General features: G+C 35.3%; 1 protein-coding gene across 8 annotated transcripts; it reads left to right on the plus strand.

The window, feature by feature from the left end:
* The first annotated feature begins 8,397 nt into the window (after nucleotides 1–8,397).
* LOC149550846 (uncharacterized) lies at nucleotides 8,398–20,669 on the plus strand. Of its 8 annotated transcripts, XR_016352622.1 has the most exons (8): nucleotides 8,404–8,520; nucleotides 15,896–15,954; nucleotides 16,106–16,184; nucleotides 16,372–16,432; nucleotides 16,621–16,709; nucleotides 17,771–17,860; nucleotides 18,354–18,408; nucleotides 20,153–20,669. XR_016352622.1 is itself a non-coding variant. In XM_089786427.1 (5 exons), the coding sequence occupies exons 1-4, from the start codon at nucleotides 15,863–15,865 to the stop codon at nucleotides 18,395–18,397; spliced, it is 276 nt and encodes a 91-aa protein (XP_089642553.1). In that variant the 5' UTR covers nucleotides 15,574–15,862; the 3' UTR covers nucleotides 18,398–18,408; nucleotides 20,153–20,669. The 8 variants fall into 8 exon arrangements, 1 of the variants encoding a protein (XP_089642553.1); XR_016352620.1 differs by lacking the exon at nucleotides 17,771–17,860 and having other exon boundaries at nucleotides 8,398–8,520; XR_016352619.1 differs by lacking the exon at nucleotides 8,404–8,520 and having other exon boundaries at nucleotides 15,574–15,954.
* The last annotated feature ends 277 nt before the right edge of the window (nucleotides 20,670–20,946 follow it).

A 20,946-nucleotide genomic window follows, 5' to 3' on the forward strand; every position in this document is an offset into this window, starting at 1 on the left:
CTCATTTCCCCTTGTTTATGGTTCTGAAGTTGTTTTACCCATTGAAATTAAGCTCCCTTCCCTCAAAATCTCTCTCAAGAATCTGATGTCCGAAGAAGAATACCAAGTTGCTCACTTGCAAGAGCTACAAATCCTTCATGAGAGATGCCTCAATGCCCTAAACCACCTCCATGTGTATCAAAATCACCTTAAACTCTAGGCCTTCAACTCTAGTTTTACAAAAAAGTTAGACCTTAGGAATTTGAGGTGAGTGACTTAGTTTTGCAACATAACATGAGGAACCTCTAGAACCTTGAAATGAAAGGAAAATTTGAAGCTAATTGGCCTGATTTGTTTATCATTACAGTCAAATATGGTTTTGTAGCATGTCAAATTGCCACTTTAGAGGGAGATCTGCTCCCCAAGCTTGTAAATATCCAACACTTCAAGTGGTTCTATGCTTGAGTTTTGCAGTTCCTAAATAGTGTTGTTATAGTTCCACAAAACTCCAAAAAAATTAGAAAATTAGAAAACTCCGAAAACATTTGTAAAATTTTCCTGAAGAAATGACTAAAAAGAGAAAAAAGTTCCTAATTTTTTTTTTGTTGGTCTATTATCTATAAGGCTCATCTCACTTCACCACATTCCCCCATTTTATCCCATCTTTGTGTAGAAGTCTTATCTGACTTGCACTTTTCATGCATCTAATAAAAGACCTCTTGTCTATAAGGCATCCATTCACCTTCACCTTTCAAAAGACCTCTATTCTGTGAGGCACTTTGCTGTCAAATGTTTGTCCTACCCCCATTACACTGAGATTTTTCCCATAATAGTAACTACAACAAAAACTTAAACAAATCACCATTTGAGACTTAATAATTCAAGAAATTGTTCTTTTCATAGCCCTTGCCAACAAACATTTGCGACAGCAAAATCAGACAAACAAATTTTCATAGGATGGATCCTTCCTACACATGGTACTACAACCTTCACTTTTGGGACTTAACATTCTTGGCAAGAACTGTGGACTAATTAACTACTTGGTCATGAGGTTTCTTTTGGTTCATTTCATCTTTGTGTGTTAGTAGTGGCCTTTTATGGTGTGCCTTGATCTTCCATATCTTGGTATTACTTGAATGGTTCCAATTGACTACACATGTCATTTGTGGTATGATCTATTTTCATGATTCTTTAGTGCATCTATGTCAGTTCTAAGTTATGGTTATGCATTTCTTACTGGGGCAATAGGTTAGCACACTTTCTCTCAAGATCCCTAAAAGGAATTTGGGTTTTCCTAGACCTCTCCAGTGCGTATATGACATTTGTTCGATCATGACTATGAAAACTACATATATTATCCTAAAGTCTCTATTTTTGAGAGTCTAGTCCATGCAAAGAAATCTTGTCATCTATGCTTCTATAGCATTGGGTGCATAACTCCTTTTGCAAAATCAAACTAGGGTGTGCTCTCCCATATAAACACAACTAAATCCCTCAGTATCATGTAGCTAGGATTCATGTAGTATAGGATTTCATTGTGCTTTGCTTGGGACAAGGGTTTTGTTTATCCCCCCCTCCTATGCCAAGCCACCTGATTCCTACGAGTTAACAAGTTTGACACAAAGTCCACCATTTAGGTCTCATTCATTTTTGCATTTTCATTTACACTTTGTGCTTACATCATTTCATTTTGCATTTTTAGCTCATTCATGATTCATATGTTATTGAAATTTTCATTTAGGATGCATTCATTGTTCATATTGTTGCATTCATTACATATTGCATTAGACATTTCATTCATTAGGTCATTAGTTGTTTATTGCATTAATCCATTATATATCATAATCATTACATTTAGTGACATAAACTTCATGATACATCTAAAACAAAGCATATAGTAAATCCATACATGTGAAATAACAAAATGCATACATCTCATATATCGCCATAGGACCTACATCATCCACCCATTAGTCATCATATATGCATCATAGGGAACATAACATCACACACATCCTACATCACAATGTGAGTAACAACATCATGAACATCATAAACATCACATGCATAAGAAACCATCATCCATATATATATATATATATATATATATATATATATATATATATATATATATATATATATATATATATATATATATATATATATATATATATATAGATATATATATATATATATATATATATATATATATATATATAGAGGCTTGTCAAATCATGTCATATATATCCAAAGAATAAGTGTCTATGTATAGTCTGTATACAAAAGAATCATGTAGTACATTGTGCATAATGCATCATCAAAAACTTGTTGCATTTGCATCACTGTGTCAAAAATGAAAGTTCTAGGTATCATGTGGTTTGTTGTGGGGGCCCTACTCCTTTTGTCCCCCTCCTTGTAGAGGCCTTCCCTATCGCACTAACGGATCTGACCTCTAATGACCCCTTCTGGTCCATGAGCTTGGTGCCTCTTGGAACTTTGGTTGTTGCTAATCTGCTAGCATGACATCATGATAAAATGACCTATAGTAGGCCACCTCTTTGTACAACTCATGTCTCATGCTAGTGTGCATTCAGAGCCTCTTGCATCACAATAACCATGCCCCCAATCTGTACCATCTGCCTAGTGATATCACACTAGTCGCGATACTCATCCACCTACCTCTAATAGGTATCTCTCTTCTCGTAGAGTGGCCACCTCCAGTCGAAGAGTATCTATCTTAGCTAGTTCATCCATCTCTACATGCATGGTATTGTCACTAAACTCACCCACATCCACCCTCACCTATAGCACCACCAGGGCCTCCTTCTCACTATCTATCCTAGCTTGCTTTTCCTGTATCTAAGCTTGTAGCCAAGCAATCTCTGCCTATGCAGTCGCAACTTGACCACTCTTAGTTGCTACCTCCCCCTGTAGATGAACAACCTCAGTCTCGAGGCTATCTAACTCAGTCCTCACTATGTTTGCATATGCCTATTGAGGTGGCCCCATGGTACCTGTACATGTGGCCCCTATACCTATGGACCTGATTGCGGTCCCTACCCTAGTAGTGGCCCTGCTTGTGGTGGCACTCTCTGCTGGTGCACTTACCATCCCTGTGACCCCTTCTATGGTAACTACCTTAGTGGTGGCCCTACTACTGCCTATCCCCAATCTCCACCTCTAGCCCCATATCCCTCGCCTTATGGCTGCTCTACTAGTGGAGGTGCTCTTGGAACCATTAGCTTCAAGGGCTAATGAGCTCCCGACTACTATGTATATACTGGTGTCATACCTGCATCCCCCATATCCTATCCATGTATCCATGATATTGGTTGCATGCCATGCCATGAAGCCCTCACCAGTCTAAAAGTGGTCCTGTGTCCCCACAATCTTCCATACTTAGGATACCATTGGATATAGGAACCTGTCTGGTACAACATCTTGAATCTATCTGAATTGCCACTGCACCCTAGAGGGCATATATCTCATAATGATGTGCACTGTCTGGCCCATCAACCAATAGTCTATTTGCATGCATGGGAGATAAAGTTGATCTTCCATGTCATCCTCTCCCCCTGCTAGCAATGTGGCCCCCCACCACTCACCACCTGCATATGGTGTCTAGTCAAACATGATGATCTTGTTTAAACATCTCTTTCATATCTTATTGACTTGGTGGATGTGTACTAGATTGGTGGCTTGTATTGACATGTATAGGGCTCACCAGGAAGTCGTGTCTCCCATCTAGTAATGGGTCGCCTATGTGCTCCCACGACCATACCATCAGTAAAGTCAACCCTACACTTATAGTCTGTTGTGTCCTGTATGTGCACATATGAAGATCATAATACAACTGGGCCATGATGGTCTGACCCCAGTAGAAAACTACACCATCATCCTATGGTAGAGTGCTTTGCACTCACATCTATTCAATCGAGAATCCATGCTCCACATGGTCTGGTACCATCCTCCATATAAGTGAGGCTAGGTATAGAGCAAGTCATGGCATCTCTACTCTAATGCCTCCCTCCATGTCATCCATGATTGCTATATAGGTAGCCTCTATCACCACCACCCAAAGCACTCCCGTAGATAGGGATCTGCACCCTCTAGCACATACTCTGCATATCAACTGCTGATCAACACTCTCGATATCTTCCATACATCTGGTAAGGTAATTGTCACCTCTTTTGTAGGCAGATGGAAGCTAGAGGTCAGTATATGCCACCACTCTATCAGTGCAGACAATTGTACTGAGTGTGCCCTTAGATCTGGCCACTCGTGGATGTGCTCTAGTCCACATAGTCAGACATGTCCCCACTTAGCCTCCATGAGTCTCTCCACTAACACCATTTTTAGGGGATAATTCTCTTGCGACCAAAATGTCACCGTCACCATCTACAACATAGGCATGCAATAGTCAATTTTCCATTTATTTCTAGTTCTTTTTTCTTATCTAAGCATGGGGCATCATGCTTTGTTTCCTCCTATGATCATCCCTGTCACCTGAATCCATGATTAGTCCAAATTGGTAGAGATGCCAATCTATGCAAATGTGGATTCATGGAGATGAAAAAAGCATGAAGATGCCGATTTGGCCTCTTCGATGGTTGTGTAGATGCCAGTTTTCCCATCGACAGTTGGTCTATTATCGTCTGTAGAGATGACAATGTGGAGATCATCATCTCCAACCTCATCCCCACCCCTTTTTTACCTCCTTTTTAATCTGCATAGATGACAGGACATATTCCATCGTCTCCATAGAGCCCCTTTCCCCAGTTTGTTGACTACGAAGACGACAGACCAGAGAATTATCATCGCTGCCTCAACCCCATTTTCCCATTTAATGCATAATAAATGCCAAAATTAAATGTGTAATTAAAATTTTTACAAGTAGGGATAGTTGACTTACCAATGGTCCCATGTCGGCTGACCTCTAGTGCTCCCGGATGCACTCACCTAGTTGTAGTCTCTCGATTATATCCATCCTTCACTCTGGTTCTATGCTGTCTAGGTGTGTACATGACTCTTCTATGTGCCCCTTGGAGTCTTATATAGGACCTTCGAGGTCCTTTTTTGAGCCCATACCCTTTTCTTGGCCATGTCTACCCTTGTTTATCCCCAAGTGATGCAAAATGTTCATCTATGCCTTTTTCCTACCCTTTCTTTTCTTCTAGAATCATTTTTTGTGAAAATTGAACAAAATTTATTTTTTGCTCTATTTTTGTGAGGGGGCACCCTCCTCCCCTGTCATCGCTATGACACAACTCCTAGGACTCCTATCCTCTCTGGGACAACCTATATTTTCTTTTCTTTGATATAATGTCATCTTGACATCACGTCAAAGAGGGGCAATATATAGACATGTAAAATTGTCCCAAAAACTATATTAATTTATTTAATATTTCCTTTGACATTATAACTAATTATTTATTAATTATTTATATTTTTGTCATATTCTTCTACTTATTTAATTAAATAGCTTCATTTCCCTAAGGTATTTAAATTAAATTTCAATACATCCCCCCTAATGTATTAAATTTATTTAATACATAGTGCTCCAAAAATCCGCTTTTAAATAAATCTCAATTTATTTGATTCCCTCCACTTTATTAAGTTCTATATTCCTATGAATAAGTTAAATCTTATTTAATTTAATACTAATCCCACCTAAAACCTAATCTACACCCATCACTCTCATCCTTCTAAGCCTACCCATTAATTAATCCCACTTAATTATTCTAGACACCTTTCTAAACACTTTTTAACTCTTAAGTGTTTGCTCACACATGTGTGAGAAACTAAAGATCTAATAAAGCTTCCATATTATTACTTTATTGAAAAGTATCTTACACTCTTACACACTTGTCCCCCTTTCCTCTCTCCAAGGTTTCTCACACGTGTGAGCAAACCTTGAGCCATCACTTTCATTAAAAAAGCTTATGTTGACCTTTGCATGGCTTGTCCCCTTAGTCCATGTGTCTCCCTTATGGCACCTATGGGGATACCACATAGATGCTACCTCCCCAAGGCCTCTCTCAAGCCTATAAATAGAGCCCTTGCCTCAAGTATTTCCCATATCCTCCATATGCATTGTTATCATGCTAGTTTAGACTTAGAGCTTTCTAGTGAACTTTAGTCATTTTTATGCATTGTTACTAACCCTTTGGTAGTTGTTAGATTTCATTTCATTTGCATTGTTAACTTAGTTTGATTTTTTGCATCCACATTCATATCCTTTGAATGCTTTCAAGCATGGTTGCTTCCATAGCCATTGCTTGAAGTGTCCTCCATTCATCTTAGCATAGGTTCATATCATTGCATATCATTTATCAAATCATGGGATTCCATAGTTGTGTTTGAGGAGAGTACATCCACATCCTTCCAAATTGAGCACACTAATAAGGCCTCTTGTGGGCACCCTTATTGAGCTGCTTTGAGGTTGCATGGGGATTCTAGTTTTTTGGTTGCATAGTTTTAGAACTCAAGTTTAACATTAGTTATATTTTGATTTGTTTTGAATCTTTGATATGCAAATATACAACTAACAATTTCTTGTTTACACATGCTCTTGAAAGGTTAGGTTTTCTTGCATACAATGTCTGTATGTGTATATTGCTTTCACATTGTTACTTTGATTTTGTTTAAACTTAAACAAAATAGTTTAGTGAATTTTGTAACATATTAGGTTTAATTCTTTTGGGTTCTCAAGTGAGGCGTTATAGTCATTGTTGCAAACAAGACACAGTCTAAGCAAGGTTAAGCATAGTGAAATCATTAGAAGAAATAGGTGGCATAGGCACATTAGATAGACTACGAAGGGTGTATGAATTAACTAGAATAGAATGAACTATGGGTGGAACAATAGGAATAACCATAAGAGGATTTGGATAAGTGAAAGGAACACTATTATATGAAGGTTGTGAAGCCGACAAGGAAACATGCACAATACTCACTAGCAATGATGAATATTAAGACTACCAAGAGGATTAGACACCTAGAATAAGCTATCACAATAGGATCAAAATAAGTAAAAATTATAAATATAGGAGTAGAAACAGGCAAAGCAGGGTCAATGGTAGAAGCATGCAAGACCATTCCTTGTTCAGATGTAGCTTGAGTCAAAATCTTAACATGAGTATGGACAATGTGAGTAAAGGCACACAAAATATTAACAACATGTTCATCATTATAGATCAATTTATTAAGAGTGTCAAAAGCATCAATATTCTTGGAAATGTGATTTTCTTGAAGAATCCAACCATGCATTTTATCAATCTCAGTAGCAAGTCTATCAACTTGTTCAAGAGGAACCCTTAAAGCCTCATCCTCATCATGAGGTGAGTGGGAAGAGTCATGCTCCATAGAAGGATTAGGATCATGAGAACCCATAGGGTCATTAAGGTTCATAAGAATAGGAACCCGGATCAAAAAGGGCCATGAGTATATGACTTCTCCTAATAGGAATACTATAAGTAGGATTTAAGGTAGTAAAGCTCATACACCAAACATGGCAAGAAGATACAAAAGAAATCTAACGTTATGATATGAACTAAAACCCAGTGCAATGTAAAAAAGATATAAATAATGAAAAGATAATATAAGAGAATGCAATTATTTAACTTTTAATAAGATATCTAACACCAAATCAAAAGTGGAAATGTTGATGGTTCGGTTCACCAATAAATATATTGGTGGAAATATAAATTAGGGATATGAAACTGAAGTTCATTAAATAACCACCATACACAACATAATAAAGATAGGTAGATTAAGGAGAAAGTCCCTTTCAATCCTGATTCTAGAGAACTATATCTATAAAGATTAGTGCTAACTAAACAAGCCAGGAACACTAATGCAAACTAGGTCTAGGAAGAATAAGGGGAAAGATAAATAAATCCTTGAAAACCCTAGATGAATATGATAAGCTAGAGGTAGGTGTAGATAATAGTGCTAAAAATTTAAAGAAGGTAAATAAAACACTTTTAGAATATGTTGTTATTCTTCTTGTACTCATCATAATGAATGGAAATTGTCGGATCTTCACATGAAACTACGCAATGGACAAAACCTAGAAATTGTTGGTAATCTATCGAGGGCGAACTAGATGATTAGGGGTGGTGGTCAATGTTGATGCATTAGGGGAAACCGAATAGGGCCTAATATAATGTGTGTGATGTTGATTTAGACTTCACAATTCTAAAGAAAGCCGAAAAGAGTACTCAAATATCACTACTACATTTAACCTCATTTTTTCATCAAAATTTTTGACCATTAACTAAATAAGTTTAGGTTAGTCGAAATATTAAGGCAAAAAATTTCTTTTTTTTACATGTAAGGCCCATGTTGGTCAAAATTTTGACCAACACAGGCCTTATACATCAAAACAAATGAAGAAACATTTCACTTTCACTTTCTCTTTCGCGTGCGCGGGTTTTTTGTGTTACAACAGATTGAATCATATCGATACGCTTGACTATTTTGCACTATTTTGTAGGTTAGATGCTTCCAATATGAGTACCATTTTTCCCAATTTCACAGGTATGCTTTGTCTTTCTCCTAGGCCTGAACTCTGTAGTTTGGTCTCTTCAGTAGATATATGGCTACTTATCTTTGGTTAGCAGTCAGAAAATTTCAATCATTAAACTATTCTGGCACGGGATGATTTGGGGTCTTCATTCAAAATGAGGGAGTGGAAGAGGATTTTTGTGGTGAACATAGAACAACCTGTCATTACAAAGCCTTGACACAGAGGTGCTTGCCAGAGTTTGTTCGAAAAATATGCCATAGAGCAGTTTGGTAGAAGCCCTGTCTGAGACACGTAGGTGCCTGGCTGTGACTGTCACCATTTCTAGAACTACCACCATTGTATTGTTGGGATTTTTGGTAGAGGATTTTAGGTTTAATTTCAATTTGAGGGATTGATTGCAGGAGTTGAGGAAAAATTGAGGCAAGGTATGTTGTTACATAGAAATGTGAAGCGAGAAGTCTGGTGAGGCTAGAGAAGTATAGTGATCCTAATGGGGCGGCATTGTTGTCACCTCCACCCTTTTGCATTACCACAACTACTGACATTTTATAGAGGAGAAATTTATCGTTAATGCTCTTCTAGTTGAATAGGATGCGTTGAATCCTGGGCAATCGAAATCATATTCTACCCACCGCCAAAGTGAAACCAAATGCCCAAAGACAGGAGGAAAGTTTGCGTAGAGGTTTATCCACTCCTATGTGAGTTAACAAAAATGGGAAATCATAGCTAGATATATTTCCAAGCTTGATCCTTAGGCTCTCTTTCAATTTTTAAGGTTTGGTAATATAGTCAAGTAAGCTTCAAATTTAATACTATGAAAATGATTTGCAGATAGATACAATGTTGTTTGACCATGCCTAAAAACTTGCAATTGTTTAAGTTTAGAAGGTTGCAAAACCTCAAGATTTTAGTATCTCCAAAAACATGATATTTTCAGATTTTTTTTTCACTTGCTCTGAATTGATTGAAGCAGCAACTATAGGGAGGGTGGCTTTGCGTAGTCTCATTTTAAAAACTATTTTGGTTTTTGTAGGGTTTCATAATTTTTTTCCTGCAAGATTTTCCCATTTTCTTTCATCGGTATCGTCGACAATATGACACAATTCTTGTAGACTCCTAAGTCACTTGCAATGGTTTTAGTTGTCACATAATTTTTTGTGCATTTTATTTCATTCAAAAGCATTTTTGTTGTTAACTGCTTGGTTCTATGATTCAATCTATGGCTGTTTCATATACGATGTTAATGTGAAAGCTACAGTTAGTTCCCTACTTTTTCTCTCCATAGTAAAGATGTTTCAACAGTGAAATGAATTTCAATTGTTTCGTTCTTGTCAAAATCTTGCTTCACCTTAGAAATGCATCCCCTATTCCTTGCAGACTTGTCCCATATATTTGGTGTAACAGAGGTTTATAAATTTATTTATTTTAATTTCGAACTGATTCCCTATTTTTCTTCACATATTTCGCCAAGTCTGCAAGACTTGCTAAGCTTGACTAAGATCCGGGTTCACAAGTTCTCATCAAGTCTCAACGCACTGATTAAACAAAGGAAAAAAGTAAGAAATGTTCATGTAAAGTTTTTGTCACTAAACAATTCAATCTAATAAGGAATGCCTAGGCTACTACTTATGTAAGGACAATAGATGAAGCAAAAAACTTTCTGGCAGGATAAACAAATTACATCAATATCACAATTAGAATGAGGTTTACTGTATCTTCTCATCTACTATAAATATAAAAAAAAATGGAGCTAGACCTCAAGTAACCTGTAATGCAGATTCCATTAATAGTATGTCGACTATATGGTCTATTGCAGAAAATGGGTCAATCAAGACAATAATACCAAGGCTCAAAACCTAGCAAGTAAGCCCACATTAAGTGGTCACTGTGCTAGAGACATTTGGCGATGGCAACATGATGCCCTTTGCTGGTAATGGTCTCCATGCTAAAAACATCTGATGCATATAGCTTTTACTGGATATAACATTACAAGGGTAGTAAGACTAATTCTCGGAGGGAGCACAACCAACTGCCCGGCCACTGTGCTACTTGCAGAGGCCATCCGACATATAGAGGAGGGAGGCCACAGAGTTGTTTGATACCATTTTCATGAGTAGGGTTAAGGACATAATGACCACCATGACATTACAATAAACAGATTGGGTTAATTGGAGTGGGATAATAGAATTGGGAAATTTGATTGCAATTAATTGCATTTGGACTCTTGGAAGACAATGGCATCAAAAAGGTGAGAGTGATGAATTGTTTGTTCCACATTGTGTGTTGTATGGTATTTGTGGGGGTCAATTCTTTAATTAAATTACCAGTTCTGTCTTCATGTTGCTTCACTGAGAATATGGTGGATTTAGACTTTACTATTTTTTCACACTTAATTTCGCCATTGAAGCAAATGTCCATTGGTTTTGTACATTCCACACTTAAGTTTGGATTCTATTCTTTGGTCATTTTACATCCTGAATTTTGTGTGCTGTAGTCTATTTATCCACCGATTCTATGGAAATAGACCAGTCTTGTGCTGAGCTAAATGTGCATAGTGCCCATGAAAGGCTAGGCTTCACATGCTTATTTGACTATTTGCTAAGTTGGACTATATTCTTTTAACTCTCTGACATATGGATTGCAAAAATCAAATGGCTGATATGGTCGGGTGCACTAATTCCAGTCGTTGAAGATAACATTGTTGTCTACAAACTTTTCACCTAGTTGCTCGGGGCATGTTTCCTGCACCATATTATTCTTGTGTAGATTTCTTTGTACTGAAATTCTGATTGTTTACCTAGGGTCAAATCTTTTTGGAGTTGAATAATCCTAGCAGGCCATTGCACTATCAATTGAAAGCAGATTTTAATTCAACGATGGAGTTTCAGTGTCATCTATATTTGAATATGTTTGGCAAATCTACTTATAAGTAAAATAGGGTAGCCTATATATTTGTTTCACAATGGCCAATCTTGACAATTTTGTTGGAGGTACATTTGTAGAGATGATTACAGTAGTTGAAATATATTCTCATATATCTTTTATAGTTAACTCAACATCCGTTTGGTCCCTGGCATGCTCTTCTTTTCTTGATTGTTGTTAAACCCAAAGCATGAGCAGATGGGCTCAATTTTTCCTATTGTAGACACATATGTATTTGACATTGCTTAATAGATTTTTATTGAATTCTCTAGATCAATTTCCCTATGAAGACCTTACATTCATTGTATACATGCTAAAGAAAAGAAAGGGCCATTTTTGACTAGTTTGTAGCCTGTAGTTGGGAACAGAGCGTGCATAAGTTTGATTGTAGCTTTCTTATCCAGCACTTGTTAAAATAATCCAACATTTATTATTTTACTCAAATTTTAAAGTTGTTCTGTGCAATTGTCTGTTGGAATTAATAGAATAAGCAGTGGTAAATATGCAGTGGGGTGAGCATTTTTAAGTTCTAGCCGATCTTTGCCCAATTAATCCTCCATATGGTAAACTTGGTCACAAGGGCATTTTCCAAATTTAGCCAAAAGCCTCCTCATCTTCTATGAACAAGTCACAAGCAGTTGTATAGAGAGAACTTGTGCCCTTGAAAGAGAGTTCACGAGTTTAAATCCTAGAGGGGAAAGGCATATATGCTTCGATTACAACACAGTCAAGTACTTCTCGCAAGAAGTATAATTTAGCCCTCCAAGGGGTAGGGATAGTTGGGTGATTGCTGGAGATGGCCGATCGATGTTCCTCTTCTCTTGTTGCCTTCCGGTGCATTCAGAATCCCTATAGGGCCTTGTGATAGAGAGGTGGGATCGGTAGGGGAGTATAGGGCATATGAATTCAACCTATATATATATATATATATATATATATATATATATATATATAGGTTGAATTCATAAGATAATTTAATAGACTAACAATATTCTTATTATATATGTTTTGAGGTTGACACTATTATTAAGATTGGTTTAGCTGCAAGTTTTGAGAATTTTTAAAGATCTCGTCAACATCATATGAAGTTATCTATTAAATTAAATGTATACTAAGTAAGAAATGGAAGACAAAGTAGTGATATCAGAAATATTATATAGGTCCATCATTAATAGATTAGTGTTGAATAAACAATATTTGTATTCTTTAACTAAATATTAAAAATCTATAGTTCATTGAATGAGAGAGGGTATATAACTTAAGTGTGTTGGTTCATTGTTCAAATCGAACAATGAAAGGTAATTTTATACTATGATTGAATGTATAATGTTGCACACTCTTAGAACTTCCTTTTTAATTTCCAAATTTGTAAGAAATATGGAACCTTGGAGTTACTTGAATATTATTGTTTTAAAAAGTTACCAGACATAAATCACTCCTTTCCAAAATTGAATGAGATTCGTACATTGCTCCAAACTATAGAGCAACTTTTTTTTCTAGTTATACAAACTTTAATTATTTTAATCAATTATAATTATGAAGTTCTTAATAATTTAAGTTTCTTTTCACTATCATGTCTGATAAATTAAGGTTGCTACCAGTTGTTGGTCTTCAAATAGTTTCTTTGACTAAAAAATTATGGACTTAACCTACAAATGCTACAAATGTTGACTACGGTTCTTATAAGGAATTCAATTGCTCACTTATGTTTTATTTTCTGAAATTTATTCGATATTAACATTCTACATTTGTTGTGCTATTCATGTTCACTTGATGATTTAAATGAACCAAGGTTGCCTCATTCTCATGATCAACAAATAATGAATTAATCAGCATACCCCCTGAGCTCTAAGAGCAATATCAAAAACAAAGAAAAGATGCAAGACATGATTCAAGTTAGCATCCAGTACACCGAGAAGACAAATAGCCTCTTACAACATGTTGTATCTGATGTAGCGCTTATGAACACTGATGAAATTATAATTAATACTACAACAAAAATAATGTTGTGTTACATTTTGTTAATGATTCCTTGAGAAGACAATTTCGAGCCAAACAATCGGCTTAATCTTGGACCTATAGGTACAAGTGCTAGTCTAGTTAGCCGATAGGCTACTTCTCAGGGGTTCCTCTACCTGGAAGTGTCCTATTCAGGCCAAAAAGTGGTTCAACTCGGGGAGATTTAGATTGGAAAAATAAAATTCTAGGTGATTACCAATGCCCGTTTAGTGGAAATGGACAGTGAGAAGCATCTAAGGTTGCGCAGCCACAGTGCTGCTTACAAAGGTTTTCCCGAAGTGTAAAGGAGAGAAACCATAGAGCTGCTTCCTCAACACATGGACATCTTTCAATGACAACAGGAAGCACATAATGACCTCCATGAACACTTGCCCTTTTTCGTTAAACATTTGGGAGAAATTCTTGAGATATTTTCATGCAGGAGAAAGAAAAGGGGGTTTCCAAAAAACAAGTCACCGTGCTGCCCAACCCCTTCTTTGCACCCCACATGACACTGCCTCTGCCTCAAATTTAAGTGGATGCCATTTTAATGCTGCCAAAAAAATTATAATTTAGCATCTTTATCCAGAGTAGAAAAAAGAAGTATCTGATGCAATGGATGGCCTGACTCCATAACAGGTATGTTGTAGAGTGACTTTGTTTTTTGCAAGATTTGTCCCTTTGTTAGGATTATATAGTGTCTAAACATTGGAGTTGAGAACAAATATTGATCATCGTGTATAGCAATGGATTAGTTTTCTTTTGAAAGTCTGCTAGAAATTTTGATTTGGGTTTTCAATGGTTGATAAACAAATTGAGAATATGGAAGGTTTTAGTGGGCACACCAGGTTTATGAATATATGTTCAGGTTTGCAGAAAAAGGGACTGTTATGTTTAGTGCAAGGCTTTTGTTCTCAGTGGTTTGACTATGCGAATTCTGAGATTCCTTGGTATAGAGAATGTAAATGTTTGTGAGGAATAGTAGGAAAAGGAGCAACTGTCAATTGTTATTCCCAGACTTCGCCTTTGTTTGTTCTGTAAGAAGTCTAAGAATTATTGCAAACTATTCATGTGACACAATTCCTAGGAATTTTTTCATGTGCTTCCCAATGCTTATTATCTAACATTCAGAGAGGAAAGGTAGGATGCTTAGGAAAATAAGATAAGCTACTTACTGTAGGATTTGGGTAGAGCATGTAGGGGGGAGAGAAGATAAGAACTTTGGAACAACAACAAGGCTCAGTGCACTAAGAAAAAGCCCAAATGTTGCTGATATTGAAAGAGGCAGAATGTAAGATGTTGTCGCATTTTGACCTTTTCTTGAAGAAGCTTTTCTATTTAAGTCATGATAATCTTTTGAAGCACGGGAAGATTTGAAATATTTTTGAACTGGTGTAATGCATACTTGATATGTGTGCAAGCATTTAAGGGTTGAGTGTGCCCTCATTTCTTAGGATTATATCTTTAAACCATATTGTAAGCAAGAAGAGTAGAAGAATTATTGAGCTCTTCAAGCACTTAGGTGTATGTAATCTATTATATATAGAAGAATTATTGGGCAAGTGAATTTGTGGGTCAGATTTCAAGGTGAATTTGTGGGTCAAATTTCAAGCATCATTCACATTTGTTGTCGATTTCATATGCTTTTTGAATCTTACTGATCACTGAAACTATCCATTTCTAAACACTATCTTCAGCGTAACAATTAGTGTAATCTTGGACACACAAGTACAAGTGCTAGTTGTAAAATTTTCTCTGGTCATGACAACAAAGCTTCTTGTAGGAGGTCAGGCAGTCCATTCGATTTTACGCGCTATTTTTATTCAATCAATTATGGCTAATTATTAGTTTTAATTTGATGATATTTGACTAATTTAGATTATTATCTAAGGAAGGGGGGAGGTAACTACTTTGTGAGGAATGTTGCAACATTGTCTTTTGTTGTGATGTAAAAAACTAAACGTTTCCTTTCTCTTTTATTCTATATTTAAGAAAGATTTCAATCACTAGTAGCCCTTACCTAACAAAGTGCTTTCATAGGTATGATTCATCTTTCTCCTATGACTGAACTCTTTTAATCTATATTTAAGAAAGATTTCAATCACTAGTAGCCCTTCCCTAACAAAGGGCTTTCACAGGTATGATTTGCCTTTCTCCTAGGACTGAAATCTGCAGTTTGGTCTGTTCAACAGATATATATTGTAGTCATAAACTTTCCTCTTCTCTGGTCTTGACAACAAAGCTTCTTGTGGGTGGTCAGGCAGTCCATTCAATTTTACACCTCTATTTTTTATTTAATCAATTATAGCTAAATTTTATTATTAATTTGATGAGATTTGTTTGATTTAGATTATTATTAGCGGGAGGGGAGAGCTAACTCTACTTTGCTAGGAAAGTTGAAGCATTGTCTTTCGTTGTGATGTAAAAAACTAAATGTTTCCTCTTTGTTTTAATCTAATGAACAAGTCCCATCGAGGCATGTTTTGGCTTCTCTTGCTGGGGGTCAAGATCACTATTCCCAAAAGGTAGCCATGAAATCCCATGTCTTATTGTTTTGCTTCTATGATGCTTTTAGGGAATGTTTCAAACAGTTCTAGCCTATTTCAAGTTTAGCTTGAGGCAAAGTTATCATATTCTTATATTGACCTAAGAATTAGTTTCTATCTTTGTGTGCAGGGCATGTATCCTCTTGTCCCGAGGGTGGAATGCACTAACTCCACATCTTCATCTTCATATTGGCAATTTTCCATGTCTTGTACAACATCATAACCATGGGCTTAGGAATAGCAAAATTAAGTTTAATGGAGAATTTTTTTTTCGACTGTCAATTCAATAATGCTTATTGGCATTATTTAGTAAGATTAGGCTTAAGATTATATCGTATCAGATGTTTATATGCATTCAACACATTTTTTCAGTAAACAGTAATTTTCAATGTTCAGATGAGGCGTTGGAAATCATGGGAGAAGGAAACTGAAACATTGGAATATCAATTTTCAAATGGTGAGCACTCTTGAATTTTCTTGTAAATGAATTGGACTTTGCTCAACCCTGGAAGTGGGTTTTGGATGTTACCCATCTCATCCAATAATTTCATATATCTGTAGCAAAAATGCCTTTTTTTTTTTCATTTTTTATGCCATTAAATTTGAATTAATCCAATGAATTTGTTTTCTTCTTGGTTGAAGCAGATCCTGCAAGATTCAGATTTACCCATGAAACTTCATTCATAAGGCGCCACACAAGTTTTTGGACCTAAACTCTGATCCTTAAATGGATTGTAAGTCTTTTACAGCTTCATAAAAAATCAAGGGATGAATATTTGTCTTCTAATTTGTGTTTTAGAATTAACTTTTCTTGAATTTCAGGTATGTTTCTTTCGACAATTCTTTTAGTCAGTACCTCCATCAAGAAACATGAATATTTGCAAGAAAGTGAATGTCACTATCGATTCAGCGAAATAAACCTCTTTTAGCTGGCAATGATTCATGAGCATTGCATCCATGCCATCATGTTTGGATTGCTTCTCTATGTGGATGTCTTTTCATTACTGTTCCTCATTACCCAATGCATTAACTCTTAGTCCATTAACTTTATAGCATATGGTAGGAACTGTGATGCATCGCGTCCCTTGTTAGAATGTGCATAAGATGTGAATTGGTTGCAATTATTACATTTTTTTTTATAGATTTATTGTTTTTTCTCAATTTATCAATTGATGATCGTAAACTTATAGATTTCTATATTCAAATTTGTTACCATTGTACATAATTTGTAGTATGAAAAAGTTTGGATTTTGATTTTCTTCTAATTATAAATTTATATGAAGAGCACCCAAGTACTATTGCGTACATGAGAAATTTAGATTATTTATTAGTGTGAAATTTAATTTTTATTAGTAAATTTGAACTCAAAGACCTTTCTAATGAGAGAACCAAATTTAGGTTCTAGGCCACTCTTAATTGCTGGAATAGGAATAGAAAATTTTGGAATACATTATTTTTTGTTTGGTTTGTCAATTGGAATAGGGTCCTATTTCACTTGTAAAATGAGCTTTTATACCCATTCCAAAAAATAGCCGTCATTGGAATAACCATTCTTATTCCCAATGTTGCATTCTTGTTCTCCATTCCTATACCTGCAATTAAAGGAACCCTCAGAGTGCAAAAGTGAATGCAATAATACTAGCCTATTGGAAGTAAACGAAGAAAATTATAATTATTTTCTGAATAGTAAACATAAAACTATTTATATAAATGTAATTCCATTTTAAATTTATGATTATAACTAATGGTTGTGTATTATTTTAAATATATGTTTTCCATGTATTTGAGTTATTAGGAGGAAGGGGACATTATACTTAAGGGGAGCAGGCATCCTTTTGTTGAAGCTCAAGATGGTGTAAATTTCATACCAAATGATTGTTGTCTTGTGAGTTGTGTAAACAGGATTCAGATGAATGCCTACTTTTTCATCTTTACTTTCCTTCATTACATTACAATAATATTATTATCTTTGTAATGATGTTAATCATATGGTTGTTTTCTAGGCGGGGGGTAAAAGCTAGTTCCAAATCATCACTGGACCAAATATGGTTGTTTTGGTCTGGATATTGTTTGATCTAGCATTGTAGGGCCCAAACACTAAGAATTGCCAAAGATAATAGTATTTTTATGTGAGCAATTAAGGATTATTGGGGCTTTAGCCTTAAATTGTAGTTGCATCTCGGCGATTCTACTCTTGTTTTCTATAAAGAAATCTAGAAGTTTCTTGTTTTCTGCTATGATTTGGTGGTGTTTGGAGTGATTTAGTTCTTCATCTTTACTTGCATGATCCTTCCTTCTAAGAACTTATCATTTTGTTGTATCTTATTAGATTGAAGAAATTATAATAACTTATCATTTTGTTTTGCTATGTTATTCAGGAGAAGCAAGAGAACCATCTTCAAAGAATAAAGGAGAAAGTTAGAACACTAGAAGGTGTGCCACACTTATGTGACTTAGTAACTGTTCAGGATGAGCGCATTAAATTGGCATTTTATGCTGCACTAGGAAACACTATTGTAGCAAAAGATCTAGACCAAGTAGATTGCATTCTTTACTTATTTTTTAATTGTCTTCAGTTTTACAATGAAGAGCTAATGGAGATTATAATTATTAAAGTTTATTCTAGTATTACAGGCGAATTTCATAGAAACTAACTGGACTATTTTCCAATGATATATTTACTTCTAGTTCTATAGAAACTATTTACTATGATGTATTTTACTTCTAATTTCTTAGAAACTAACTGCAATGATGTATTTACTTCTAGTTTTATAGAAACTATTTACTATTTTGCTTCTCGCCATTAGCATTTCGCACAAGAATGTGATTTTGTACCCACTTTGTATTAATATATATCTAAGCTCCACCTATTTCTTTTGTGTTCTCATTAATTAACTCATTGGATGCATCTTCTCATTCAATTTTGCACAAAAACATTGTCTTTATTAATTGAACTTGAGCTTTTTTTTAGGTTCCCGAGTTTTTCCCCAAGTTTTCCCTAGAGTTTTTTTAAAAATTGGCTGAACTTTTCCTTAGCTTTTTTTGGGCTTGGCATGTTTTTTCCAAGTGAGAGTTTTCCATATATGGTCTCATCCAGCTAAGAGACTTCCCTGACTTTCTTCATCGTGGATGATTTGTTCCTTGTACATATTTTGATGTCTTCATATTTTTATGTCGATTCTCATCAGTTCATGGTCATAAACTATGTCATCAATTACGTTTTAATTGCCGCCAAGGAAATTTTGAGTACTATCAATGCTTGTAACAACTATCCTTTTGCATGCCACTGGAAAGATCATGTTTTGGTTCACAAAAAGTCTATTCTATATGAACCAGATATGGAAGAAGAGACACTCAATATTCTTTTTCTATGTGCTTCAGACTTTGTGCAGACGTTCTGATATTCTGGCAGATTGTTCTGTATATTGGTGACACATTTTTAATTGTATGCATATGAAGAGATAGAGTTTATTTTTGTTACCTACTCGATCTGTCTATGAATGAGTTATTTCTCTGCAAGTCACCTTCTGTATAGATGTCTCTAGGAGATTATCAGGGTTATTACTTATTTTGTTGATAGATTGTTGAAGTCGTCAATCTCAAGCAAGGGATTATTGAATTGATTTTAGATCTCAAAGAAGAAATCTCTTTTGGTGTGGTTGGGTTTTTCCCTCGAGTAGGAGGGTTTTCCCAGGGTAAATCTCTATGTCTTAGGAGTTTATGTGCTTTGATTTATCTGATATTTATTTATGCTATTTTGGTTCTCAAAACTTGAACAGTTAAGTTGAAGAACTTGGTAACATCACACTAAAGGCAGATTATTTGATTGCAAATATGGAATTTATGTCATGAGTGTATCTTTGTACTCAGTTGAATGCAAATGATTGGTATTTTATTCAAGTTAGTTATAAGCTTATAACTAAATCATTGCTTAACATTCTATATCTTCTGTGAGTCTAGAAACTGTATACTTTTGACACGAGACCTCTTTAATTTGGAATAGTTTTAAAATGGTTTTTGAGTCAAATCATTAAATGAATAGTCACTCTTTACACCCTGTTTGAATTTAATGTTTTCACTGAGAATCAGTTGTATGTGTAGTCATTAAACATTCATTAACTAGAAAAATCACATGATTGAAATACAAGAATTCATCTGCTTAAGATCTTTATTGTAGGGGAGCTTGGATGGATGAAAGATCAATTATCCTATCTTGGATCGACTAAGTGGGCAGATGATAGCCGAGAAAGAGATTTATACATTGAGGGGACAACTGTGATAGTATTGGCTATGGATGGAAGGAGGAGATGAATGGACATAAAGAAACTTGTGAGCTTAGTTGACAGAATGAATTTTTGCTAAAATTTTAGTAATTGCAACAGACTATGGTAAATACTATAATATCTGATTTATTGTATCTAATAGTAACACTGCAATGCAGTGTATCTATTTCTTGATTGTTCCTAACTTTGACATTATTAAATCAAGAAATACTTAGAGAAGTCAAATTAAAAGAACATATGTTACGGTAAAAGAAAGCAATGTCATGTCCTGACCAAAAAGGAACTTTGTGCCTATGTGGATTGGAAATGGACTACCTTTTGGTCACTCCTTTAGTGTTGAGTACTTAATAAAGTGGCGAATTGTATTCACTAGGGGCTAGATTATACTTGGAGTAATATTTTGAAAGGAAAGTCTCTTGGTCAAAAGGTATAATTTATTGGATTTATTCCATTCATCTTTTCTTCAAACAACGTTTACACAAATTATTAATATATCTATGTGGAGTGGTTTTTTTGGCTTAAAAATATTATGCAAGAATGATACCTCATCTATTATACTCAATGTTTAATTTAAAAAGGTATCATGGTATTTATTTCCTGTAACATGGGATTATCAAACCCTTCAAAATAAGCTTATAGAGGTACCAAATTCAAGATTTCTATAGGAAACCTGTGCTAAAATATCCAA

The sequence above is a fragment of the Cupressus sempervirens genome, chromosome 6 (assembly GCF_028749045.1).
Source record: "Cupressus sempervirens isolate cs-2001-9-10 chromosome 6, ASM2874904v1, whole genome shotgun sequence".
In the NCBI taxonomy this organism is placed as follows: domain Eukaryota; kingdom Viridiplantae; phylum Streptophyta; class Pinopsida; order Cupressales; family Cupressaceae; genus Cupressus; species Cupressus sempervirens.

Excerpts from the sequence above, each read along its gene's own strand:
- LOC149550846 (XM_089786427.1), top strand. The coding sequence starts at position 15,863 with ATGTTTCCTCTTTGTTTTAATCTAATGAACAAGTCCCATCGAGGCATG. Across the intron at positions 15,955-16,105 it reads AAGATCACTATTCCCAAAAG|GGCATGTATCCTCTTGTCCC; the intron begins GTAGCCATGAAA and ends CTTTGTGTGCAG. Across the intron at positions 16,185-16,371 it reads TTGGCAATTTTCCATGTCTT|ATGAGGCGTTGGAAATCATG; the intron begins GTACAACATCAT and ends TTCAATGTTCAG.